The sequence below is a fragment of the Phyllostomus hastatus genome, unplaced genomic scaffold (genome assembly GCF_019186645.2).
Source record: "Phyllostomus hastatus isolate PE091 unplaced genomic scaffold, TTU_PhHast_1.1 phas_contig_210, whole genome shotgun sequence".
In the NCBI taxonomy this organism is placed as follows: Eukaryota; Metazoa; Chordata; class Mammalia; order Chiroptera; family Phyllostomidae; genus Phyllostomus; species Phyllostomus hastatus.
Genome location: NW_025333737.1, coordinates 16,275,137 through 16,300,835, shown reverse-complemented (window position 1 = coordinate 16,300,835; position 25,699 = coordinate 16,275,137). Strand labels below are relative to the sequence as shown.

The window sequence follows — 25,699 nt, the reverse complement described above, 5'->3', positions numbered from 1 at the left end:
GGGGCCTCCTGCCCCATCAGACCCTCAGGAGTGTGGCTGGTTGAGGACATGCATTTCCCAAAGCATGCCGGGAAGGCAGTGTGGCCAGAGGAGGGACTCTTGGGCGGCCATGTAAGTGACCCAAACCATTGCATGCCCATGCCTCTCATTTCCCCTAATGGATCTTAAGTCCTGGAGGTGTTGGCTTTGCTTCATCTTGCCCCCACCCTAATCTGCACTGCTGGCCGTGAAATGAGGACTCTGGAAATACTTATCCTCTGTGGGAGGGGACCCAGGCTCTAGCATGGTCTGACTTGGCACATAACCTCAGAGGGGTTACTTCCTTCCTCTAGGCCTCAGTTTACCCAGAATCCATAAAAGGGGGTGACCCACCCCTGAAATACCCACATCTGAGGGGAGGCGGCAGTGAGAGAGGAGGGAACACATGCTTTGGAGGCCAGCAGCTCTGTGCTCCAGTCCTGACACCAGTGATGGCTAGTGCTGCCGGGAGCCTTCCCACCTCACGACGCCATCTCCTTAACCTTCAGGTTGTTTCCAGTGGGTCAGGTGGTCACAACCAATTGAAACAAAAAGGGCACAGACAGCTGACATGTCGTTTATTGGTTTATTGTCTCTCTCCCCCACTAGAGCCTCAGCCCCAAGAGGCAGGGACATGGTCGCTGCTCACCGCTGCACCCCAGCCCCACAGGTGGTGCCTGGCGCTCAGTAGGAGCTCCCTAAACAATTGTCGATAGCATGGATGGACAGAACAGGTACTCAGTGTATGATAGTTCCCATTGTACTCCTCAAATGCACTAAGATCAAAAGCATTTGAAGTTCATGGCTGTTGAGAAAGAAAACTCTGGAAAGCAAGAAAGTCTTCAGGGTTGGCATCGGTCTGTCCAACTGTCTTCCGGGCAGTAGAGGACACCGGGGAGGCCGGGTTTATCTGCACCAGGGGATGCACATGACGTGCCCACGGGAGCCACAAGGATGATCCAGAGCCATGTGGGTGGACGTGGGTGGTACTTGGCAAATAGGGGAGCCCATGCCTCCTGTCTCTTGGGGCCCCCCTTCTAGCAGACTGTGGCCAGGTGGGGATGCAAGTCCACTCTGCCAATGCAGCTGATTTTACAAGAAAAGGCAGAAAGCCAATGGCAAATAATCCATTTTAAAAAGAAAAACATACATAAGAGCAAACAAGCCCCTCAGTGGCTGGGAGGAGCCCTGTGATGTCACCCACCAGCTCGGGCAGCCTAGGCGGAAGGAGGGGGGCCGGTGGTGGAGCCCCTGGAGTGGCCTTCATGGTGTCCCAGCCTCTCTAGACTCCTCGGGCAGTCCTAGCTCGTGGGACACAGGACTCCACTTAGAAAAATGTCGAAGTGCTGTCCTGACCCAGGTGGCCCGTGTTACACATGGTCAGGGAAGCAGCCACTTCCTTGGGTCCTTGGGCTTGGGACGTATCCAGGCTTTGGGGCTCCTGGGCTCAGGCTAGGTCAGCTCCCTTAGTGCCTGGCCTGTGGAGAAGCCTAGGAAATAGTCGCTGAAGGGACCTCTTCTGTGTGACCTTGAGCACAGCCCTGGGTCCCTGGGCCACAGCTGTGAAACGGGCCCAGCGTGTGGCCCCACCCACTGGCAGGGATAGTGGGGAAAGCAAGGGAGAGTAAAGGGGTGAAAGTGCTTTACAAAGGCAAGGCGTGGTCATCCTTGTTGTCATTGTCATTATTATGAGCAAGACAGTTCTGCCAGAGGGAGAAAGGGGGCCTGGGCCTGGGAGAGCAGGGAAGTTACAGGTTTCACAAGGAGGGTGGGGATGAAGGCCCCTAGGGCTCACGCAGAAGGGTGGGGTGTGGGGGAGGGGTGCCGCAGGTGCTGCCCATAGAATACAGAAACTATATAAATAACATAAATATTTTCTCATATATCTTAGCTATATAAATTATTCTCTTTAAGTGAGGTAGACAACAAATACCCTGTGAGTGCTTCCCTTAAAGCTATACAGAATGAGAGGTCAGTGGTAACTGGTCCCCAGGTCCCAGCAGGGCTGAGGTGGAACTTTGGGGGCAACTGGAAGAGGAAGAGAGGGAGCAAGGGCGGAGAAGAGAGGAGAGGGCCGGAGAGGGATGACCCTATAGGCCGAGCGGCCCTCAGAGCCTGCACCCGTGCCCTCGGCCTAGGTTGTGAGCGTCGGTGGCCAGCCATGGTGTTGGCCCCTGGGAGTCGGCCCTTTATCCTCCTGCAGCCCTGACACTGCCGGCCGTGGAGCTGGGGCGCAGATGGCGTGTTGGTGGGTCAGGACCCCTCTTTCTGAATCTCGGGCTGCGCCAGGGTGGAGGCTGTGTTGGGTCTCAGAGGAGCAGGATGAATTGGCCAAGTGAGAGGACGTCTCCATGCGATGAGTGGGGGAAAGAAACGAGCAAACCAGTCCTGTCTCCGTTTCGCTCTTTCTGCCAAGATGTGGGCCAGCCGCTTGGGTCAGCAGTCAACCCAGAAAGGGGTCTCATCAGAGCCACCGCAGCCAAAGATCCTTCCAGAATCCTGAAGGATGCCCCGGTCCACTGAGGACAGGGTAGCTTCTTCTCACCCTTGCGGGTCTCAGGGGGCCCCCAGGGCTTCTTCCTGGGGCTTGTGTGGACAGTTTTGGAGCATTCAGCTGATTCTGATGTTTCCTGTTTCAGCCGAGGGTCAGCAACTCTGAGTTCAGGGAGAAAGGAAGCTGACAGAGGGTGTGGCAGGGACAGCAGAGTGGCCAAGGGCATCCCAGAGGAGGTCACTTCCTCCCAGCTGGCATTGAGCCCTGCTCTGGGGAAGCACACAGCCTCCAGAAAAGTGATCCCTGCAAGGCCTTGGTCCTGAACCAGAGGGCTGTGTGCTGCTGAACGGGAACCCTCAGCCTGGCAGGTCCAAGGGGTGTGCGGGCGCGGGCGTGCGTGTATCGGCCTCTCTCTCCTGCCCCCACACAGGGCCTGATAGGTAGCACTGAAAATGTCCACAGGATTGGAGGAAACTACCAAAGTCACTTCTGTTCCTCAGGTAGAACCAGAGTGTGGGCCCAATAGCAAATTAAGGGGCCCCCAAGAAACCAGGCGTAGCAAAGACTTTTCATGTCCCTGTACATGAAAACTTAGCCAGGGAAACCTTAATTAGACGAGCAGCTGTAAGAGCAGAAGTGTGACCAGAATCGGAAGGCATATGCCAACTCTCCTGCATCACAAGTGCCAACCACGTGGGAGCCTCACAGCACGGAGGGAACCCCAGCCACTGGGCGGTTGGCCAGAGCGGGCTCCAAGGGAGGTCGGGAAACTGAGCTTGCCACATCCTTGCCTGGCGCCAGGGGGTGGTGACCCTCTCCTGGGCTGGGACTAAAGGTTCCATGTCCCAGGGAAAACAGAACGGGTCCTCGGTGTCCCTGTGCCACCTCGGTGCCCCGTCTGAGCCCCATCCTGGAGCCCCATCCTGGGGGCTGGCTCTCCCTATTGGTCTCACATCTGCTGGTGGTCTGAGCAGGGCTGGGTGGGTGTGGATTACAGCTCTCAGGACGAGAATGAGGCCTCAGCGTGGGCATATTTTAAAACCAAAGTCAAGGACACAGAGTTCGGGGCATGTATCTGACTTGGGTCCACTCATGCCCAAAAAGCTTTTTTTTCCTCCAAACCAACAGCTCCTATCACCTGGCCTTTCCCCTCATCTCTAGTACAGCAAAGCCATTCAGGTGGTGATGGTGTGTGGTCCCCAGGCTCACTGCGACCTGAGCAGGGCCAACGGGAGGGACCGTGCCATCCCGGCCAGACTCCAGCCTCGGCTTCCAGCTGACACTGCCTCCCTGTGCCTGCTTGACCCAGAAGCTCAACTTCCTGCCTCTTTCCGGCTCAAGACCACTTATCCCAGGAACTGAGATGGTGGGAGATTCCCCCTCTCCCCTCTAAACCTCAGTTTTGCCCTCTTCCTGGTCTTCCTTATTTCCTTCCACATCTTTCCCATTCTGCCTTCCTCTTCCAAGTCCTCAAAAAGGCTGGAGACCCTGGCTTCAGGGGTAGGGCCTGCATCTCTCATTCTGAGAGCCGAGGGAAGGGAAGACAGCTGGCCCGATGGAGAGAGGAGTGTGCGTGCTCTGGCACATACATCGACGAGCGCATGCATGCAGGTGTACCTGCCCGGAGGGGCCAGCTGAACAGCTGGGTGGCTTCAAGGTGCCGGGCACCTAGGGGGGTCCTGGCAGTGCCCCGCTGGCACATTGGGCAACAGACCTAGTGCTTACAGGTGTACACGAGCTCCTCCTGCACGCACTGCTGGCACTCCACGTAGCAGCACCACTGCACCTGGCAGTGGCAGGAGAAGGCCACCAGGCGGCTCTGGGTGTCGTAGCCCCGCCCGCAGCACAGGCTGCTGCAGCTGGCTTCCCGGGAGCACACTCGGCCTGCTGTGCCAGGGGAGTACTTGCTGGGCCGGCAGAAGCTGGGTGAGTCCTCCATGTAGACCAGGTCCCCGGGCCGGGGGGCCAGGCCCTTGGTCGTGCTCCCTGGCCTAGCAGGTGCCCACAGCTCCAGGCGGCCCAAGGCCTCGTTGGTGGCACTGGACACCTTGACAGCTGAGTCATAGCGCAGCTTCAGCATCTGGCCCGTCTCTCGGAATGGGGAGAGCTGCTTCCAGCAGGTGCGCACGGCACAGGAGCCCGACACGCCATGGCACTTACAAGTGGTCCTGAGACCACTCTTCACAGCCTGTGAGGAGAGGCAGAATGGAGGTGTGGTCAGAGGCCCAGGGACCACTGCCTGAGCCTGCCCCTAGGGTGCCAACCCTGGCAGGGAAGTGGCCAGCAGACTGGATGGCTAGCCATGTGGCACCTTTGGGTAAGCTAGCCCAAGGCTTCTCTTCCGCTGGGCAGAGGCAGTCCGATGCCAGCACACATGCTTCCGGGAGAGCAGTGTGGGCAGGCTTGTAGCCCCAGCCCCTTCCCATGGCCAGAGTTCTTGGGCAGCAGACAACTTGCACGTGTGAATACAGCAGCTGTGGTTCACACCAGCTCAGTGCTGCGGGCACAGAACACAGAACTCGGTTTCCTAAAGATCTGAGCTCCAGCCTGTCCCACCCTCCTCATCCGACAGACCTGGATACTTTTTACCCCCATCCTCTCTCTGCTCTGTGACCTCAGCTAACTCCCTTCCCTTCTCTGGGCCACCTCCTCTTCCCATTTGTAAGTTTTCAAACTACGTTGGCTTCTGGGACCTCCAGGAAGGCTAGCCCTTGGAATGGAGACCCCTCTCCAAACATGTTCCTCCCCCGCATGGCCTGGTCCAAGCCTGACTTCTGCCTGCTGCCCAGCGCCGGTGACACCCAGGACCCTTCCCTGCTTCCCGGTCATGGCCTAGAGCAGATGCCCAGGGAATGTTGGTTGAGGGAATGGGGTTCATCCTGGGATAGCTGTGTGTGTGTGCTGGGGAGCAGGGCATGGGAGGACCTCCTACAGACCTAGGACCTCCCCAAGGACCTCCTCCAGCCTCCTGGCTGGAAGGGCCTTGGGCCACTCAGGAACAGCTCACCTTGATGCCCACATGGGTATTGTGGGCATCTGCCCGTGCCCGCAGGTCTTTGCTTCCTCTCTTGGGCCCCAGGAAGTTGCTCAGAAACTTGGTGCTGTACTTGAGGTTGTCGCCACACACGCCCCACTGCCAGGCCTGCCGGCTTTCCAGGCCTGGAGAGTCGTCGCAGGTGCAGCGTTCCATGCGCCCGGCGCTGCAGGCCCGGGCCAGTGTGTGGGTGAGGGCTGCCGAGGACACCGAGTACAGGAAGGCCGTCTCCTTGAAACCTGGGCCAGGCACCGGGGAGATTCGGGGTTGGGGGGGAGGAGAGTGGGCTTACAGGCTGCCCAGGTGAGCACGATGAGGGGTTTGTGAACCTGAGGACGCAGCTCGGGGCCACTCCCCTGCCACCTGCCCCTTAAACGCAGGCTGCAAATTGCTGTTTACAGTGAGACTTTAATTCACTGCAGAGCATATGCCCAGATTCTCCAGGTGGCAGGTTGGGAACCCATGAGATGCTGAGATGCAAACAGAGGTGACTTAGGCACCTGGTGAGGCACGAAGCTGGCGCCAAACCACTGGTACTGCCTCCAAGTCCATGCGTGAACGAGGTGGACCGAATCACTTCGGAAGCCCCAGATCCCCTGAAATACGCCCTGTGGGCCCCCCGTGTTTCATGATAATCTTCAGATGTCATTCTCTGCTGCCTACTGTGGAGAGCACCCAACGACAGAGTGACTTTGGGTCTCTTGCCAGACTGACCATCCACCCACTTCTGGGACCACTGTGACTCTTGCACTGCTAGGGTGTGCTCCAAGGCTGGCCTCCCTCAGGAGCCCGCCACCTCCTGCCTGCTCTCCAGCGTACTGGGGTGCTGGTGACACCGGGGGTGGGATCGGCTCTGGCCCAGGCTCAGCCCAGGCTCAGCCCAGGCCCGCCCCAGCCTCGCCCCAGCCTTGAGGACCAGCTGGCCCACAGGGGGCCAGCCAAAGGCAGCCATGGCTGCCTTTTCGTAAAAGCCCTGTTATAGCCCCTGCCCCTGGGTGATGGAGTCACATGATGACCTGTTTTCCCCCTTAGGCTCCATGCTTTCTGAGGGTTGCTGGGGTCCTGACCAGCCCTGTGCCTCCAGCGTCCAGCACAGTGCCTGGCTCACTGTGAGCCTCACCAGGTACTGAGTGAACAGATGGCCAGTGGAGACATGGAGAGATGTGGGGGACCGGGGGGGGGGGGGATGGCGGGGGGGGGGGGTAAGACCAGATGTAGTGAACAAAGAAACAGGGGAATGAATGAGTAAATAAATGAATTCGGCCTGTCTCATGGTATTTGGCCAGCTATTAACTGCCTTCCACCCTTGTATGTTCTTGCACCTAGTTTGGGTGTGTGTGTATGCAGAGCAGACTCAGGGATGGGACTGGGGGCCACTCACCTCATCTGTGGACTCTCCAGGGTAGGCGGTGCCTCCTCCTGTGTCCTCCTTGCTCCTTTGCCCCCACCCACCCACCCAAAAGAGCGGAAGGCTGGGCCTCATTACCTCCCAGGACTCTTCTCACTCAGGACTGTGCTGGGTTCACAAGGGCAGCATGGCCAGAGGGCAGGGGCCAGGGGTATGGGAAGCACAGACAACCCCCAGCCCTCCTCTCTCCCAACTCTCCCCTCCCTCCAGCCCTCCCCCGGCCCTCCCCCTACCTCTCTTGAGCAGGCCTGTCCTCCCCTCCAGGCTGCAATTCCAGCGCTCGTGCCGGAACTGGAACTGGCACTCGAGCAGGCTGAGGTGGGCAGCGTCCTGCAGGGTCTCCGCCAGGCCGGGCTCCCGCCGACAGAGCTGCTTCTGCCGGCGGGACAGCTTCAGCAGGTCACACTGCTTCAGGTGGGCCCCGCCCTGTGCTGGGGCCGCCGCAGTGCCCAGCCCTGGGAAGGGCGTCAGGACCTCCCGCCCGGTCAGGCTGGAGAGGGCAAGAGAAGGGAGACCTGTGACCCTTAGGGGTCGTAACAGGGCAGCGAGGGTAACAAAAAGAAGGATGACAATCCCCGAGGATGTGGGCAGGTGAGGGGAAGGGGGCCTTCTGGGGGGGGCTTCATTATTTCTGGGGGGAGGCCAGGCCCACGGAGTTATGTTCCCATTTTGTAGAGCAGGAAGCAAAGGTGCTCATACAAGGGCCAGTGCAGGACCCCAAGCCCATCTTCCAGATGCCGAAGTCTCTGCTCTTTTCACCCACCCTCTTAACCACATTTGCCCGGTCACAACAATCATCCGGAATGCTTATTAAAAATACAGATTCCCAGGATCCACGTGGCAATTCTGCTTCTGTGGGTCCGGAACCAGGCCTGGGTAATCTGTATATTTAACACAAACCCGGGCAGCTTCCAGTGATCAGGGAAGTTTGGGAAATACTTTGTGTAGCATTGGGGGCTGCCAGGAGGGGAAGCCATGTTCCTGAGAGGGGCAGGCAGAGCAGATGCTGTGGACGGTGAGCAGACACCCAGCCCCCTCCCTGGTGGCCCGCTCTCCCTTCTCATGTCACTGCCCGAGGAATCCCACGCCGGCCTAACTGATTTCCGTAATTCCCAGATAGACCTTCAACCACCTGGCCACTCAGGGCCTGTTACACAGAGATGTCTGGGGAATACCCACAGGGGTGGAAGGATGGATGGATGGAAGGAAGGAGGGAAGGAAAGAAGGGTGGGTAGGTGGGTGGATGGACAGACTGACAGGTGGGTGAATGAAGGTGAAGGAGCTGAATTTCCATCAGGCCGTGAGCCCCAGATGGCTTGTGCTACCATACCCGAAGTTCATGGGTTCTGGAATCAGCTGCCGGATTCTCATCCTGACTTCCTAGCTGTATGCCCTTGAAGCCTTGGTTTTCTCCCCTGGTGAGTGGAAACAGTGGTCCGCACTACCTCCTGGGGCCGCTGGGAGGACTGCACCAGCCACCGTGCCTGGGACATGTTTGTTCACTTTCCTGCTGGCTGGGTTTCTCAAAGTTCCTTTCTCTTGCAAGACGCTTTACTCTAACTGAGGCAGAGTCTTCCCTTTGTCCAGACAAGGAAGCAAGGGTTTTAGGAAGAGGCGGCCACTGGCCTGAGTCACCCGGTGGACTCAGCAGCAGCAGATGGGGGCTAGAATCAGAGCTCGCCTGGCCTCTCCCCAGAAGCTCTCAGTGAAACGGTTCTACGAGTTCAGGAGCTTCACTGTCATGCACCCTGGTGGCCCTCCGTGTGGGTGGAAGCAGCTCCTTTCTGGAAGATTCTGGCCTCGTGGCCAAGGTAAAAGAGCAAAGATAGAGCCACAAAATGGCTCTTAAAGCTCTTGCTTAAATGTGGCACTTGTCATTGCTGCTCATGTGCCACCGGCAAGCCCTGGCCAAGCCCTGAGGGGTCAGAAAGGCCTGTGTCCCACGGACACAAGGGCACAGTTCTCCTGTTTGGAGCCACCTGCTCCAGCCAGGACATCCGGCTAGATGCCACACCCTCCCTGTCTGGGTGAGTATGGGTCCTGGCCAGGTCCCAGGTGCCCCCCAGAAAGTGACCGTGGATTCCAAACCCATCAGGTGTAGCCAACCCAGTATGGAGCGTATCTCTGAAACCTCTGAGCACAGACAGATGCTATCAGGCCCCTCTTGGCCCGGCCTGGCCCTGGGTTCCCCTCCCAGACAGGGTGAGGGCAGGGACCCGTTAATCATTAATCTGGGGGCAAATGGGTAAATTTCCAGTCCACCAGGTCTACACCCAAACCCCTCCCTGCGGCCTGGCAGGAAACCCTTAGAGCTTGACCCTTGGCAGGTCCACAGCAGAGCCTAATGTCAAGTCCAGTTGAGGGGGCCCCACCCTGCCTACCTCCCAGTGTGGAGGGCCACTCGAGAGCTGCAGGGAGCAAAGGGGCAGCTGCCGAGTGGCCCTTCAAATGTCCTCCCCCTTCAGGGGCTGGTGTGAGGGTCGGTTTTTGCTGACACATTTCCTGTGTTTCAGAAATTGGGACCTTCCTTGTAGCAGCTGATTGACAGGTGAAAGGACAAGCAAGGAGTGATGGGAATTTTGACCAGTAGGGCCACACACCCTTGAAGACCTGTCTCAAATGCCACTTAAAAAAAAAGATTTTATTTATTTATTTAGAGAGGGGAAGGTAGAGAGAAAGAGAGGGAGAGAAACATTGATCAGTTGCCTCTTGCATGTGCCCCAACCGGGGACCTGGCCTGCAAAACAGGCATGTGCCCTGACCAGGAATTGAACCGGTGACTTTTTGCTTTGTGGGACAATGCCCAACCAACTGAGCCTCACAAGAATAATAGCTATTGTCCTGGCTGGTGTGGCTCAGTGGATTGAGCACTGGACTGCTAACCAAAGGGTTGCCATCAGTTTGATTCCCAGTCAGGGCACATGCCTGGGTTGTGGGCCGGGTCTCCAGTAGGGGGTGTGCACGTGGAAACCACACATTGATGTTTCTCTTCCTCTCTTTCTCCCTCCCTTCCCCTCTCTAAAAATAAATAAATGAAATCTTTTTTAAAAAGAATAATAACTATTGTTACATCATCATAGCTATATTGTGTGTTACGATATGGTATGATATGATATGATATAATATATCTACCATTTTGAATGCTTATTACTCAGGCCTTTAAATTACTATGGGGACACCTGCTGGGTTGACCGCCTTCTGTCTACATGGTTAGCATGTGGTCCTTGTAGATCATTTTATACCACTTGACCTTGCTGCTCTAGCCTGCTGATTGGACCACTGAGGATCACATGACCCAAGCTGGGCCTATCAGTCCTGTCTCTGGGAATTTGAAATTCGAATTAAGTGAGCATACAGTTGCTTCCTCTCTTTCCTTTTAGGTGACTGGGCCAGTAACTCAGGTGATAAAAAAGAAAGTGGTCTAAAGAGAGAATGAACCAAAAGCATCAAGAGAAGCAGAGGTGGGAGTGGGGCAGAGAACGTGGGACCCTCTTCAGCCTTGGGTCCATGAGTCTTCCTGAGCTCGACTGTGCTCCTGCCTGAGACATTCCTGCCTGGAGAGCAGTGTCAAGGCCTGGAGCAGGTTTGTCTAACTAAGGGTGCCTGCCGCCCCCGACCATGACCTTATGACAGCTGTACGGTCCCAGTGTGCCCTTAGGCTGCACTTGGGAGCCAGGCTTGGCACCCTTTCCCCATCCATGGGCTCATGTTTTGTTTTTTTGTTTTTTTAATTTTGTGTAATAGACCCTGTGATTGATGGCCCCAGGAGTCCAGTATAAAGTCGGTTAATTTTATTAGCGGTAATGACACTTAGTAGCGATTAATGGTCAGGAAAGGCAGCCAACCGCACGGGGGCCTCAGGCCACACTGGGCCTCGGTCTGCCCAGGGCTGCTCCCAAAGGAGGCTGCCTGGCACTGCCCCGCAGGGCCCCGGGAAGGCAGCGGGAGCCCTTCCAGGGCCCAGTTTCCCTCTTATTTGTCTTCTATGTTGCAGTTTAGGATCATACTTCCTTTGAAGAAATAGGGCCATGACATCAAATTTAGAAAACACCTCAAGGCATTTCCTTAAACGGTGCTTGGGAACTCCCCCACATGCCCATCCCAGGGCAGCTGCCAGGGAAGGCTTCTTCCTGGACCTCAGGAGCGTTCTCGCTGGTGCAGCTTCCAGTCTGTTCCGGGGTCAGTGGACACGAGCCCCTCCCCTTGAACACACGACACTCTCCGGCACCCCAGGCCCGAGAACCCACCCGGCCCCTCTGCAACAATCTCAACTGCCCACATGTTAGCGGAGACCCCTGGGGATAAACCAGAGATCAAGTGAGCTTCATTGATCTAATGAATCCAGACAAACTGAGTTTAATAAAAGACACTGCTTGCTCCATGGTGAGGTCAGAGCTATCAGCCAAACAAGTGACCAGTGTTCTGAACTGAAGGACAGAGGGCGAATAATTTGCATACCTGCTAATTGCTCTTCCAGGCTGGGGGACCAGCTCCTCAGGTTTCTCTGCCTGGAATCACCCCCCTCATTGGCTGCACAGGCTTCAGCCCAGCTGGTCTCCCCCATTCCTGCTTCGGGTCCTGCTCCCCCAGGCTGATTTCTAGACTCTCTTTTCCCGTTAAGGAAGCAACAACCCCACGTAACCAGCTCTATTCTCCTCCCCTCTTTTCCCCCAGCCTCTACCTCCTGCCCCTTGCACCCTTGGCCTGTGACCCTTAGGTTAATAGTGAGACAGGAAGCCCCCATTCCCACACAATGAGAAGTGTCTGGCGTTGACCCAGACCATCCTCAGCCACTTCCTGGCCACCTTATCTCCCCCTTGAGTGGGTGGGCACCCCTCAGGACTTCATCTCACATGCACCCCCACCCCCAGCTCTCTTCTGGCCACTCCAGGCCCTTCCCGCCCTTGCCTCCTCTCACGTTCCCCTGTGTTCACCCCGTCTGCAGTTTCAGCTAAAGCCGCCCCATCTGGGATGACCTTGAAGTAAGCAAAAGAAGGTTCTCCAGGCTGTGGGGAAAGCTTCTCAGGAGACCACTTTGGTTTATCATCAGCAGGACCCCCAGAAACCATCAACCCCCTGAGAAGAAATGGGGCTCATCCTGGAGCAATCACCCATCACCCTCTGGCATGTGGGGACCCAAGGACCTCAGGTCCCCAAGACTGTCCTGACCCGAGTAGCTGGGTCCCAGGTCTGCCCTCACCCACTGGTGACCTCAAGGATGCCCACTCACCCCCTGAGCTCATTCCATCTAGCAAGTACACGTTGACTAGTGCGAGAGCATGACTGCAGCCGGACGGTTTGGGTTCAGACCCCCCTCTACCTCTCACTACTTGTGCCACCTCAGGCAAGGGACCCTGCCTCTCTACGTCTTGTCCTAAAAATGCAGGTAATCACAGTACCTACTTCTCAGGGTGGTCCTGAAGATTAAATGAGTTCTCATTTGTAAAGCTCTTAAAACAGTGCCTGGCACATAATAAGTTCCAGATAAGCAGCATTCTTAAGCACCTACTCTGTGCTGGGCACTGTGCTGGGTGCTGGGTCCCGCTCCTGCTCTCAAGGAACTCACAGTGTGGAGAGAACCTGGCTGGATCCGAGAGTGCCCCAGACTTTCCCAAGGCGCCAGAGGGAGGGAAAGGAGAAGGACGTTTTGAACCAGCCCAGCTCCCCGAGAAACGATCAGTAGCTGCTCAGGGACCCAGACCAGAACTCCCAGCCCCACCTGGGTGAGAAGCCGACCTCCTCCAGTCCCGTCCTGCTGTGGTGGGAGGTCTGGGGGTGGGGAGGAGGCAGGAGGAAGCTCCCAGACCTGGCAGGTGGAGAGCACTTTCCATCACCTGGGGGTGCCCCAGGCTCTGTTTCCCCACCACACACTCTTGTTTCTGCTTGAGAGGGTCTGATGGGTCCAGAGGAGGCCACCCCCAGGATGTGGTGGGTAAGTGACAGCCAGGGGTGGGGGGTGTGGGACAAGACTGGTGGTTTCCAGGGCACTGGGTCATGCCAGCATGTCTGGACACTTAGCTAGAGGGGCCAGGAGCTGTGCCTGGCACCAGGGCCCATGCCAACTGCAGGCAGCTGCCTGGGAACCAGGAAAACCTTGCTCTGCCCGGAGCATTGGCCTTGGCCCTACAAAACCCCATTAGATGCTCCGATAACAGGCTTCCGTTGCAGGGCCATTTACATGGTAAATGCTCCTTTTGTGCTTTCATCTCAAACATCTCAGCCCACCTCTCCCAGGCCTCACTGAACCCCCTACACACACACACACACACACACACTCACTCACTCACTCACTCACTCACATTAGTTACCCCCAACCCGTGCTCTCCACTACCCACCTCTTCCCAGCAGGAGGGAGTTAGTGAGGGCAGTGACTGGCCCTCGAAAAGAGGATGCATGGCTCCACGCTAACAGCCCTTCTGCGGAGAGGGGAGGCCCTCAGCACCCACCTGGGCTTCCCTCCCCTCCTGCTGTCATCCGTGTGCCAGCAGCACACCCTTCCCTCTGTCTGTCAGGCTCCCACCTCCTCTCCTGAATTCAGTGTCACCTCCCACCTCCTCCAGGAAGGTGTCCTTAGTGAGCAGCCTGGCAAATCCATTTCCTACCTTCACTCCAACTCCCTCCAGCCCCACCTTTCACTCACTCACTCACTCACTCACTCATTCAACATTAATATACAGGATTTTATTGCGCATCAGCTTCATGGCAGGTCCACCCACAGAAGGCTGAAATAAACAAGGACCCACTACTTTCCTGTCTGGGTCCCCCAGCCCCTCCTGGCCCAGCCTTTCTTTCCTCCCCAACTTGTAACCTCAGAACCCACCTTGAGGACTGAATCTTGCCTCATCCCCCACCGCATCCCTGGCTCAGAGGCAGAGCCTGACCCAGCTGTGGGCTTTGTCTCTCCAAGAACAGCCCCACTTCCTGCTTCCGCAGACGGGGCTGCTGCTGAGGATGGCAGTGGGACACGTGTGCTCACGAGCTAAGTGGGCAGCATGCTTTGCATCTCAACAGCCTTGGTATTAAAAGCGTAACTAGTGCAACATCTGGGAAGGAAATGCTTCCCCCTTCCTCCTTCCTGTCTCTCTCCTTCTCCACTCAGGCTGAGGCTAAAGCTGAGGACAGGAGACCTTCATCCCTCAAATGCATGGGTCAGGTGGCATGGAGGGTCCCAACTTCACCGCTGTGCAAAGGAATCCCTCACCTCTACATCTCCCCCAGGTCCTGGGCTGGATCCAAATGTATACCGTTTGAATTATTATATTGTAGGGCTGCATAAACCCTTCAAGATCACCCAGCCCAGAGGTTTTTTCCCCTGATGGCTCCTGGGAGGTGTCCCAGAGGCTTCTGGGGGCAGGGGAGAGGCCAAGAGGTCTGCCATGTATCTCTGCTTTGACCTGCCTGGTGCCTTGAGAGTTCATGTAAGATTGATGTCCAAGGTGACCCACTGAGTGAGTGGCAGAACTGGGACTGTGCCCCAGGTCTCCTAGCTATTGCTATCAAGCCATCTGGTGGCTTCTGATTTTCATTTCAATGGCTTCAAAGAAGCAAAACCAGCCATCACCATAGGAAATGTGTAGGGAGATAGGAACACAAGACAGGTAGGTTTGAAGAGAAGGAAGCCTGGTCAAAACTCCTCTGGTCCCCTGGGCCGCCAAAGGGAGAAAAGGACTCTTCATTGAAAAGACTCCTTTTCACCTTGGCTGGTGTAGCTCAGTGGATTGAGCATGGGATGTGAACCAGGCATCGCAGGTTCGATTTCCAGTCAGGGTACATGCCTAGGTTGCAGGCCACAGCCCCTAGCATGTGCACATTGATGTCTCTCTCTCTCTCTCTCTCTCCCCCCCTTGCCTCCCTAAAAATAAATAAATAAAATCTTAAAAAAGAAAAGACTACTTTTCCCTGGTCTAAACTCACTCTTTTTTCAGCCATACATCAAAAATCAAGCTTCTGACTTTAGAGAAGCAGCCTATGTATTTATACTAAAGTGTGAGAGTCTGATATAATACCAGTGCCTGAGAACATACTTTGCTAGATTTAAAAAATGTCACAAAAAAAGAGCACTGGGATTATGAAGAAAGGAGAAGCCTGGAGAAAGGAGCGGGAAGAGTAGAGAAAAGAGGGGCCAGAAGCCCTAAAGACAAGCTTCCCCAGCTTCTTTGGTTCACAGGCCCAGCCCTGATCTAGGGGAGGAGCAGTGTAGGAAGCACAGGGCGGGGACTGCAGGGAAAGGCAAGCAGTTGCGGAGGTTCTATCTCCGGGTGGCAAACAACATCCCCTTCCAGCTCTGTTCCACCCACGGGATACAGGCCCCTGGACTGGGTAACTTCAGCCCACTATTAACCATGGCCAGTTGGCCAGCTAGCTAACTGGTTTGGTGTGGTCCTGAGTGGCCACCCCCTTCCCAATGGACAGCAGGCCAGGCTGGGCTGTGGGTCCTGGAAGAGCCAGGCCCCTAGGGAATGTCTCAAGTATGATCACTCTGTGACGAGGACAGTTCCATTGTTCGAGGATGCCCTGCGTAGAGATGTCCCATGCTAGAGATTCCATATGTCCTCTGGCAGGTCCCAGGAATGGCCCACACCCCTCCTCTCAGCCCCAGAAAGAGCATGAATCTCCTCACCTCATCAAAGGGTCACTGCCTGAATATGCCCAGGGAGGGCCAGAGTGGTCCAGGACAGCCCCAGGATGCTCCCTCGGGAACAGAGCAGGGTCCTCCGGAGCAGGACCAAACAACTCCCACCTCGGACCATCTGGGACTCACAGTGAGCCAGGGCTGTAGCGGAGGGCCCCTCTCCTCAGGCCAGGCCAGTCTCCGCTTTGTCCTTTAGCCATGGCTCTCAGGCCAACCTCCACGCCTTTCTCCAAGCTCTAACCCCTACCTGGGATGCCTTTCCCAGCCCCCAAACCCCTCATGGATCCCCTGTACTTTTTATGGCCTTTTTCAACAATACAGAGAATGAAAAACGAGACTCAGAGGGCCCACCCATGCTATGGGTTTGTCTCCCATTGCATGGGAGATAAACATGCTATGTTTGTCTCCTCCAGGAGACATGGTATGATGTTTATCTCCTCCAGGAAGCCCACCTTACTTGCTAGCCCCATCCCACTTTAACTGTCCTCTTTCTTGTCTTCTTCTACTACTTTTGCAGATATAGTACCACTACCTTTGCGCGGTTCACACTTTTTTCTCCCTCCTCAGGGCTGTACAGACAATCTCTGCACTTAGCCTGTAAGCTCCTTGGCTGAGATCATGGTTTCTATCCCCTGAGGTCCTCCTGGCCCCAGCCCAGAACTTCCACCCCCAGCAAGTGCTCCTCAGACACCTGCCAGCTGCATAAATCCCTTAGATGTCCAATACCAGGCAGAGCATAGCTCTAGGCTCTCTCTCAGCCTCCCCCAGCCCTACCCACTGGCCTTCCTGCTCTTGGGCTCCCAAGTGCTGCTGTGCAGGCTCTGGGAGGCCTTGGCTCTGAGGGAGCATGCCTGTGGCCACCCCGTCTCTGGCCCTTAGGCGATTGCTGCGCTTGCTCTCCCCATAGCCAGATCTCAGGGCCGCCTGGCTGTGGTCAGAGGCACCCTGAGTCCTCCAGCCCTCTCAGCCCCTGTGGGGCCTGGGAGAGCCAGGCGGGTTTCTTCTGAACCTCAGTCCCTGGGGACCAGCTGTGCTCAGGGCAGCCTGACTCTCCCTTTGGTACCAAGAAAGGACCAGCCAAGAGCTTGGAGTAAGTCTTTCTTTAAAACTCAGCTTGTACAACCTCTCAGTGCTGAAAGTTTCCCGCGGGTTCACAAACCTTTATCCACAATTCCCAACTCCAGAAAGCTCAGAAAACCACAAAGTTTTTGTAAGTGGTGATTAACTCTTATGGCAGAGACGACCTGAACCAAAGTGAGAATATTTCTGGTTTTGATTTATCCCAACATGTACATGATTTTCTGTAAAAATAAGGTGTCTAATTGTAGGGTGCTGCCCTAGACCTTGCTAGGGATGTGATGTTATAGGTGCTATATGCATTATGTTACCATTCTAAAATCTGAAAATTCTTGAATTCTGAGTTGCATTTGGCCTCAAAGGGATTGTAATCATCAGGGAAACAGACCATCTTTGCTCTTGTCCTAAAACCATCTTTTTGGAAATTTCAGTACTGATTCAACATGGGGTCTAAGTCCCTCCTGGCTCTTTTGAGACTCTTTACCTCCCCACCCCCACCCCTTAGTCTCTTCTCTCCAGTGAGGGGGTCTGGCCTTAGGGCAGCAGCCCTGCCCCCCAAGCTCATCTCAGCTGCCACCCAATTCCTATGGAAGGCCAGGTGTGGCTCACTTCTGGAGTCTTATGGGGGCAAGTCTCTGCTCTCAGCTTTGCTTCTAGCTGCTATCCACACAGAGGTCAGATCATGGCAAAGCAACTCGTGCTGGAGAGGGCCAAGTGTGAGCAGATGTGATGAGTCAGAGAGGGAGGCAGCGAAAGGGAGAGGGCACTGCCTGCCCAGACATTCACTGCAGACTAGGAAGCAATGGTCAGGTCTGGGGTTTTGGGGGGGACTCAGACAACAGGGCATCAAGACCTCTGCCTCAAAGGAGCTATGCACAGAGACATGAGCGCATGAAGAACTGAGAAACAAACTAAGAGTTTAAGACGTAAAGTACAAGAGACGCCTGCAATATAGGCCAAGGGAAAGGTGTGGATGGGTGATAGAGTGGAGGTCTGAGAGGATCTGAGCTGCCCAGGCGGAGGCAGGCCTCAGCTGGGGCTCCACGGGTGCAGGAGGCATGGATGAGTAGGTTGGCTCTGGACTGTGACAGACTAGAATTCAAATCGTGGTGCTGCCAGCCACTGGCTGTGTGACTTTGGGCAAGGCAATTGGCCTCTCTGAGCTTTTCCATCACCCACCTGTATGTACTCCTAGGCTGTCCCAGTGGTTAAGTGAGATGATTCACATAAAGTGCAGAGCACAGGAAGGACTCAAATTATACAATGAATGGGCTAAAAATGAAGAGAGGAAGGAACAGATGTCATTAAAGATGCTCCTTAACTTGGATACTCTATGACAGACCATGAACTTTCTTAGACTCCTATACAGAGTTAACACTCAGCACTTTCATATACATTTATTTAACCCTCACAACAACCCTATGAGGTTAAGATTAACCCATTTTTACGGATGGGAAAACTGAGGTCAGAGCATCTAATTGACTTGCCCTGGGTCACAATACATGGTTGGGTGAAGGATTTAAACTCAGTGTGTGTGACTCCAAGTCCAGGGCCCTGGGCTTCCTCCAGTCCTACTCAGGCCAATGCCTGGGTCGTGGTCCCTCACAGTACCTGGCTCACCTCCTCTTGAGTCCAACTTCTCTTTGAACAGCTAACCCTGAGGGCACCAGGCCCTCTCTTGCTCAGGAGATTCCAGTCCAGGAGACCCATGACCTGCTTCTCTCTCCTCCTTTTTCCACCCCATGGCCTCAGAAACTCCACCACCATCCACTGAGGAGGCTGGTTTGACCCTAAACCCGACTTCAGAGCCCAGCTCTTGGGTGGGGGGCAGCTACAGCCCAGCCAGGGCCAAGCAGCCTGAATTCTTTCCCCAAACACAGAGATTCTTATCAGCAATGTTTGGCTTACAACCCACCAACCCGAAGCAGTAAAATTTATTTTACCCTTTCTTCCCTCCAACGCTGTTTTTCTCAGGATCCAATTAATTCCTAAAAATGTGGGGTTTTTTTACAAAAAAATACCATCCAAATATAAAAAAATACTTAAGAATGATTAAAAATATTTATAAGACCTGCACACTGAAAATTACAAAAACTGCTGAAATTTTAAAAGCCCTAAATAGAGAGATTGCCTGCTAATAAATTGGTAGACGCGATATTATTCGAATGCCAATCTTTTATAACTTGATGTATAGATTCGGTGCACTCCCACTCCAGCAGGCTGCCCTGTAGATATTGATGAGTCGATACGAAAATGTGGGTGGAAGTACAAAGGACCTAGAATGGCCAAAACTGCTTGGAGAGAAGAATTACCCAGCAGCCCCGGCAAGCAAGACTGCGCAGTCCTGGCATGAAGACAAGCACCGAGAGAGTCCAGAAACGGGCCCCATATATTGGCTCAGTTAATTTGCAACAGAGATGACAGTGGAGAAATAACTACCTTTTCAACAAATGGTGCTGGAACAAGTGGGTATCCACATGAAAAACAATACACTTTGACCCTTCCCTCACACCATACACACACACATTAACTCAAAAAGAATCATAGACCTAAGTGTAAAAGCTAAACCTATGAAGCTTCTGGAAGAAAACATAGGAGGAAAGCTTCACAACCTCTGGTGGAGATTTCTTGGATAGGACACACAAAAACCACGTAAGAACATGTTGAAAAGGGTACTTCATCAGAATCAAAAACTTCTGTTCTTCATAAGATACCAGTAAGAGAATGAAAGGGCAAGCCACAAACAGGGATAAAATATTGCCAAAACTTTCTGACAAAAGACTCAGATCCAAAATAGTAGAGAGCTCTTACAACTCAACAATAAGAAAAGAACTACAGGGTCACCCAGTTAAAAAGATATTCAGACGACCAAGAGTCCCATAAAAAACATTCAACACACCATTATCAATGGAAAAATGCAAATTAAAACCACGGTGAGATACCGATGCACACCCACTAAAATGGCCAAAAGAACACGGAGTACTTGACGTTATCACACATTACTGTGTGAAGTGGTACAGCCACTCTGGAATACTATTTGACTGCTTCTCATACAGTTAAACATATACATACCATATGATTTAACAAGTTGGCCTTAGATATTTATCCAAAAGAAATAAAGACATATGTCCACAAAAAGACAGGTACGTAGCCACTTTATTTGGAATAGCCCCAAACTGGAAAAAACCCCAAATGTTCGTCAACTGGTGAACGAATAAACAAACAGAATATGTCCACACTACTCAGCCAAAAAGAAATGTGCCACTGATGGATGCGACAACATGGATGAACCTCAAAACACGATTTGGAGCAACGGAATTCATACAGCAAAGGCTATATACCCTGTGACTCCATCTACATGAACTCCTACAATGGGCAAGACTAATCTGTAGTGACAGAAAGCACAGAAGTGGTGGCTTGGGGCCGGGGTGGGCAGAGGGCTGGCTGCAAAGGGGCCTGGGGTCCTCTGGGGTGAAGGTCGGGTCCCGTATAGTAACTGTGGCAGCAGTCACCCGGGGGTAGACAGTTGTTCAAAGCCACAGTGTGCTCTTGGAACAGTGCATTTCATTGAATGTAATGTTGATTTGGGAAAAGAGTTAAGGCTGCGTTTTGTTTCTTTACCATGACGACATCTCCACAACCCCAGACGCTGGCTAGAACCCCAGCACCCACCAAGAGTGCTAAGCACTGTACTGCGAGCACTTAGTATGTGCCTGGCCACCTGTCAGGCCTTTTCATTCATGGTCTCCATCAACCTCTCACCAGCCTGTATGATGGGTGTTTTCATCACCCAAACTCAGCAAGGTTGAGCCATCTGCTCAGAGTCACACAGTTAGCAAGAGGCATGATCAGGACTCAGACTCAGGTCTAGCTGACTCAAAGGCCTGTGCTTTCATAAATGTCTCTGTACCATCTCCAGAGAGGAAAGAAACCCAGCAAGAGCACAGAGTGACATGTTTGGAAAAAAACAAACCAACCAGGAAGTCAACTATGATTTGAAAACTGCTTCCCCAGGAGCCATTTCTAGTTACAAAGCTGTCGGTATGACTTAAGGACTGTACTGGATGGCAAGGCCTGTCATGTGTCCAGCTCGTCACATAAGACAATGTATGCTCATTGATAAAACATCACATAAATTAGCGTTTGAGGAATTCCCAAGCCAACTGAACCAAAACATGACCCCTTGACTAATCCCAGACTTGTAGGCCAGGACCAGCCTGTGAGGGGACCTTAAGACCTCCAGGTGCTACAGACCCTGGAGGCAAGTGACCTGACCACAGATGATGCAGAGAGTGGTCCGGTGCCAGGACAAACCTGAGCCCCTGACTTCTAGTCTACCTCCCATCCCACCATCGTAATGTTGGAGCCTACCTGACACCCCACAGGGCTCAGTGCACCTGTCTCACTGCTGAGGACAGAGGAGAATGCTGTGGCCTCACCCACCCCACCACTGCCAAGAGGGCCTGACAGAGTTGACTGAGCAGGGAAGGGGGTCACCTGGCCTTGTGGCTGCTGTTTCCCTGCGTGACCACACAGTATTAGCTTTGGAGGCTGTAGGGCAAAGAGCCCAGACGGGTTTCTATCCTGTCTCTCCCACGAATCCGCTGTGTGACATTGGGTGAGTTGTTGAAACTTTCTGACCCTTGGTTTCCTTTTGGGTGCTATTTATACCCAGCCAATACTCCTCAGGAATGGCTCTGAGGATCAGCTGTGAGAAGAGCTGTCTGAGGAAGTTATTTGTAAGTTACAATACTGGTGATCATGCCATTCAACGGGATTGGGCTCTAGACTCCTGCAAAGCAGTAGAATAGAAGCAGCTGCCAGCTCACGGTAGTTTGGGAATGATGGTTGTTCCATCTCAAAAAACGGGAATAAATAATACATGACCTGCTTGAAGCAGGGAGCTGGAACAGACATCCTTTGGGGGTCACTTCTAACACTTAAGTCTATGATTCTGTGATTTTTGAAGACCCCAATAAGATTGACCTCACCTGCTCTCCTACTGTTGGAATTTTCTTTTATCAAGATGACAAAACACTTCATCTTATAAAAGCAAATGACCTGGAGAAGGGAGGGCAACATTGCCTCACATTCTCACTACAGTGTGGATGACTGATATAGAGTTCTTCCAGAGAGCAAAATCTGATAGGAAGCTGGGACCCTTGGCCTGACTGGGAAGCAACAAGGCTTCCCCAGTGAGAACCCAGGCTCTATGAGATTAAACACATAACAGCATGAGGCTCCAATTTCAGCTTATCCCCTTAGTATTTGTCCTGCTCCCCAGACTGTGAAGATGGTGGCCTGAGTGTGCTTTGCCAGCTCTGCCCAACCAAGCTCACGACCTGGAACAGGTGGCTCCAGTACTCACATGGCCCCTCTCAGTCCTAACGCAGGCCGAACTCACCATCTCCCCTCTCATTTCCAAAGCTGCCCCTGTGCTCAGTCCTAAAATTCTAGCCCCTGGCACTGCTTCAAACTCCTCACCCTTCCAACCACACCGACCAGGGTAGTCCAGGCTTCCTGGAGCCCCTTTCCTTCCACTTCACCTGGCCCTTGTCCCATCCCTAACCCCCAACCCAGACAAACAGAATTGTGGAAGGGAGCTGGTGTCCAAGAGGAAACAGGCACCACTTGTCCTCACCCTCTCCATTCAGCTCAGAAATCCTTGTCAGGGCTGGAATATCAAGAGGCTGTGCCTAGCCTCCTTAAAAATCATCATCGTCATGCCCTGGCTGGTGTGGCTCCATGGACTGAGTGCCAGCCTGTGAACCCAAGGGTCACCGGTTTGATTCCGGGTCAGGGCATGTGCCTGGGTTGTGGGCCAGGTTCCTGGTTGGGGACAATTGATGTATTCCTCCCTTTCTTGCTCCATCCCTTCCCCTGTCTCTAAACAGTAAAATTAAAAAAATATTTTTTAAAAAATCATCATCATCATCACCACTGGCATTAGTTGAGCATTCACTAGGCACTAGATGTTGTCCTAATGGCTTTACATGTACTATCTCAGATAATCTTCATATGAAATAGGCACTGTTATCCTCATTTTACAGATGATAAGCCAAGGCACAGAGAGGTTAAGTAATTTGGCCAGGAGCACACAGCTAGCAAGTGGCAGAGTTGAGAACTAAGCCCAGAATTTGTGCCATTATATCCTGCCTACTGAGGCAATAACAGTGCCTTCGAGCCTGAAATCATTGGGAAACATGTTCATTCACTGTTCTTGAAGAGAATCCAGAGGCTCAGTCATGTCAAGTTCATACCCTTATTTGCAAAAGGGGTCACTGTAGCCCAGAGGCCAAGTGGCCTTCCCAAGTCACCTGTGGCTGAGCCCAGAGCTAGGGTTTGAGCTTGCCCCTTCCACACAGTTCAAGAGAAGCCATTGCCCACAGCCCAGGCACATTTTAACGGAGGTCATGACCTGGAAATTAGCCCACAGCCCTTATTCCAGCCTGTCTTGTGGGGGACACCTCAGACCCTTGCTCCAGCCTCCCTGGTAGGTCCTTAGCAGCAGTCTCTTGGGGGTCACTTGTGTGGTGTTTTCTTGCCTTTTCTGTGGTCAGACTGTAAACCTCACCCTGATTTGAAGTGAAGATTACAAAAAATGGCATGATTCAAAGTAACAGATTGTACATAGTTGGCGTGCGCTTTGGGTGGAGGTCAGGAAAGTGCCTTCACACCCACGACCCCATCTCCCAACCCCAGTCCCTGCGATTCAGGGTCAGAGAAGCAGGTACAATCAATTGTCCTGTAACTTGCGCTCCACACACTCCCAGCTCCCTCCCCACGCTCTCCCCAGGTGTCAGCCCAACTCCGACCCTCCCTTTCCAATCGGGTACAGCACCTCTCCTCTCCTGCTCCTCGTTATTCTCCTGAGAATTCGCCCGGCGCCGGGTCTGAGATTCGGTCGGATTTCCCCAAATGACGTTCCACACCCCCTCCCTCCGCGTCTCCAGCTGACACTCCCCACGGCTCCTCCATTCTTCCTGGATCTGCGTGATCCCCTTCCCCGGCCTCCGGAACAACCCATCCCCTCCCATCCACCCAGCGCTCCGGGTCTCTGCTCCGCGGGGCGAGGACAGAGGGTGAGGAGGGAGCCCCAGGCAAAGACTGTGGCTAGACAGATCCCGTGATGGGGGCAGACGGGGCGCCGGGTGAGGGTCGGAGAGGGCATCAGAGCGCGGGAGGGACACCTGGACAGGCTGAGACAGGGCGCGCCAGAGCGGACGGGGCTAGGGCCCGAGACGCGTGCTGAAGTCCGGGACCTTGGGGCAGGGTCTGAGATCGCGCAGCGTGAGCGGGATGAGGTCTCGCACAGGGAAGGGTGAAAAGATTGTCTGCGAAGGGGAGCAGAGAGTCGGACGCCAAAAGGTGCGATGGGGATCTGAGCCCGGTAAGCCAGAGACGAGCTCGCTGTGCGAACTCCGACCGCGAGGTGCGGCTGGGTGCGGCTGGAGCTAAGGTCTGAGTTCGAGATTCGGCGGGGCCAGAGCCAGAGGGATGGAAAAGTTGGCCCTGCGTAGCCGGAGGAAGGGTAGGCAGGTGGGCAGGGGGCATGGGCCGGGGCGCGGCGGGCACTGACCCGAAGTAGGCGGCGGCGGCGGCGGCGGGCAGCGCCAGCAGGCAGAGCGCGGCCAGAGCCAGCGCAGACGGGGGGCGCATGGTGCCGGCGGCGCGGCGCCCTGTCTCGTCTACTTGCGCCACTCGGCGCTCGCGGCGCTGCCACAAGCCGCCCGCGGGGCTTTAAACCCGGGAGGGGAGGAGCGGAGGGCGGGGAGAGGGAGAGGCGCTGGCGGCCACCCCCACCCGGCGGCGAGCCCCCCGCCCCATTGGCCTGCAGGACACGCCCCGCCCCGTCGCGGGTGGGGTCGCCACCTCAGGCCCGCCCCCGCCCCGCCCCCATCTACCCCTTCCACCCGCGCTAGGTGAGAGCTCACCTGACGCCTAGTCCGCCCCGGAACGCGACGGCGGAACGTGAAGCACCCCCGGGCCTAGGGATGGGAGGACTGGGTGGGGATCAGGGAGTTTGTGCTTCTCTTTCCCGGGCAGGGTGGTAGGACGCGCAGGATTCTCGCCCCCGAGGTACGGGGGTGCCGGCACAGAAGGAGGAGCCTGGAGTCTGCAGAGGAGCGGTGTCAGGCCCCTTTTTTTGCCCGGCCGTCTGCCCCAGCTCCAGGACTCTGAGGGCGGGGTCCGGTCCTGACGTAGAACTGCTCTCCAGGAGCGGGAGACCCGTGTGTAATCACTGGGAGGACCCTTTTGCCCGGCAAAGGGCGTCCTGGAGGGTCTCTCAGAGCGGGGCAGGGGGAGGAGAGCTCTTTCTGAACAGGAGACTTCCTGTCAAGGATGAGGTGCACAGCGTGGGCCTCAGTGGGCATTTGACAAAGTGCTGCTGATGTTCCAAGGACGAAAAGCCAGTTCTCTAGTCAGTGGGGCAGGCCGAGCCCGGGCGGTGGTGGGAGACCGGGAGGGACCTGCTTTCCAAATCGTGTAGGCGCCAGAACCTCTGACAGACAGGATGGGCACCTCCAGGGTTGGGCCACAGAGCTTGGTCTTGCGTATTCTTTTAAAGTTTAACCCCAATTCCTGCACTGAAGGTGCAGTGACCAAGGCAGCAGATGGCACGGTGTAGGAGGAGACAAGACAGACAACAAATGACCTGAGCAGAATTTGAAATGTTTCTGAGTCTTGAATACTGGGTCAAACGGAGCAAAACAAAATACAGCTTGCACTGAATGTCAAGATCTGCATGTGAAGTTTCCAAAAAATCAGCCATGCATGTAGAACATCAGATGACAGCGACCTTGGCTTTGCGGCGGACATGGGCGTGATTGCAGGTGGGGAGACGGGTGGAAGATGGCAGCTGTGACGTTAGCTAAGCCTGAGGTGGTGTTAGCAGGGGAAGGCCCCCCACCAAACCCTCAATAGAGAGGCTCTCTGAGCTGTTTCCCTGTCAAATGAGCGGAGTGATTGATGAGATGGTGAGTGCCGGCCGATCAAATCTCATGGTTCTGTTTACTGAGGCACGCAATGCAATGT

The 25,699-nt window shown here is 54.6% G+C and overlaps 1 protein-coding gene across 1 annotated transcript; it reads right to left on the bottom strand.

Moving 5' to 3' along the window:
• Window positions 1–600: 600 nt before the first annotated feature.
• On the bottom strand, window positions 601–24,364 carry WNT9B (Wnt family member 9B). Its single transcript, XM_045836858.1, has 4 exons — window positions 24,243–24,364; window positions 7,188–7,444; window positions 5,520–5,785; window positions 601–4,700 (listed from the first exon to the last, which is right to left on the bottom strand). Exons 1-4 carry the CDS (start codon window positions 24,320–24,322, stop codon window positions 4,227–4,229), a joined length of 1,077 nt encoding a protein of 358 aa, XP_045692814.1. The 5' UTR covers window positions 24,323–24,364; the 3' UTR covers window positions 601–4,226.
• Window positions 24,365–25,699: the final 1,335 nt, after the last annotated feature.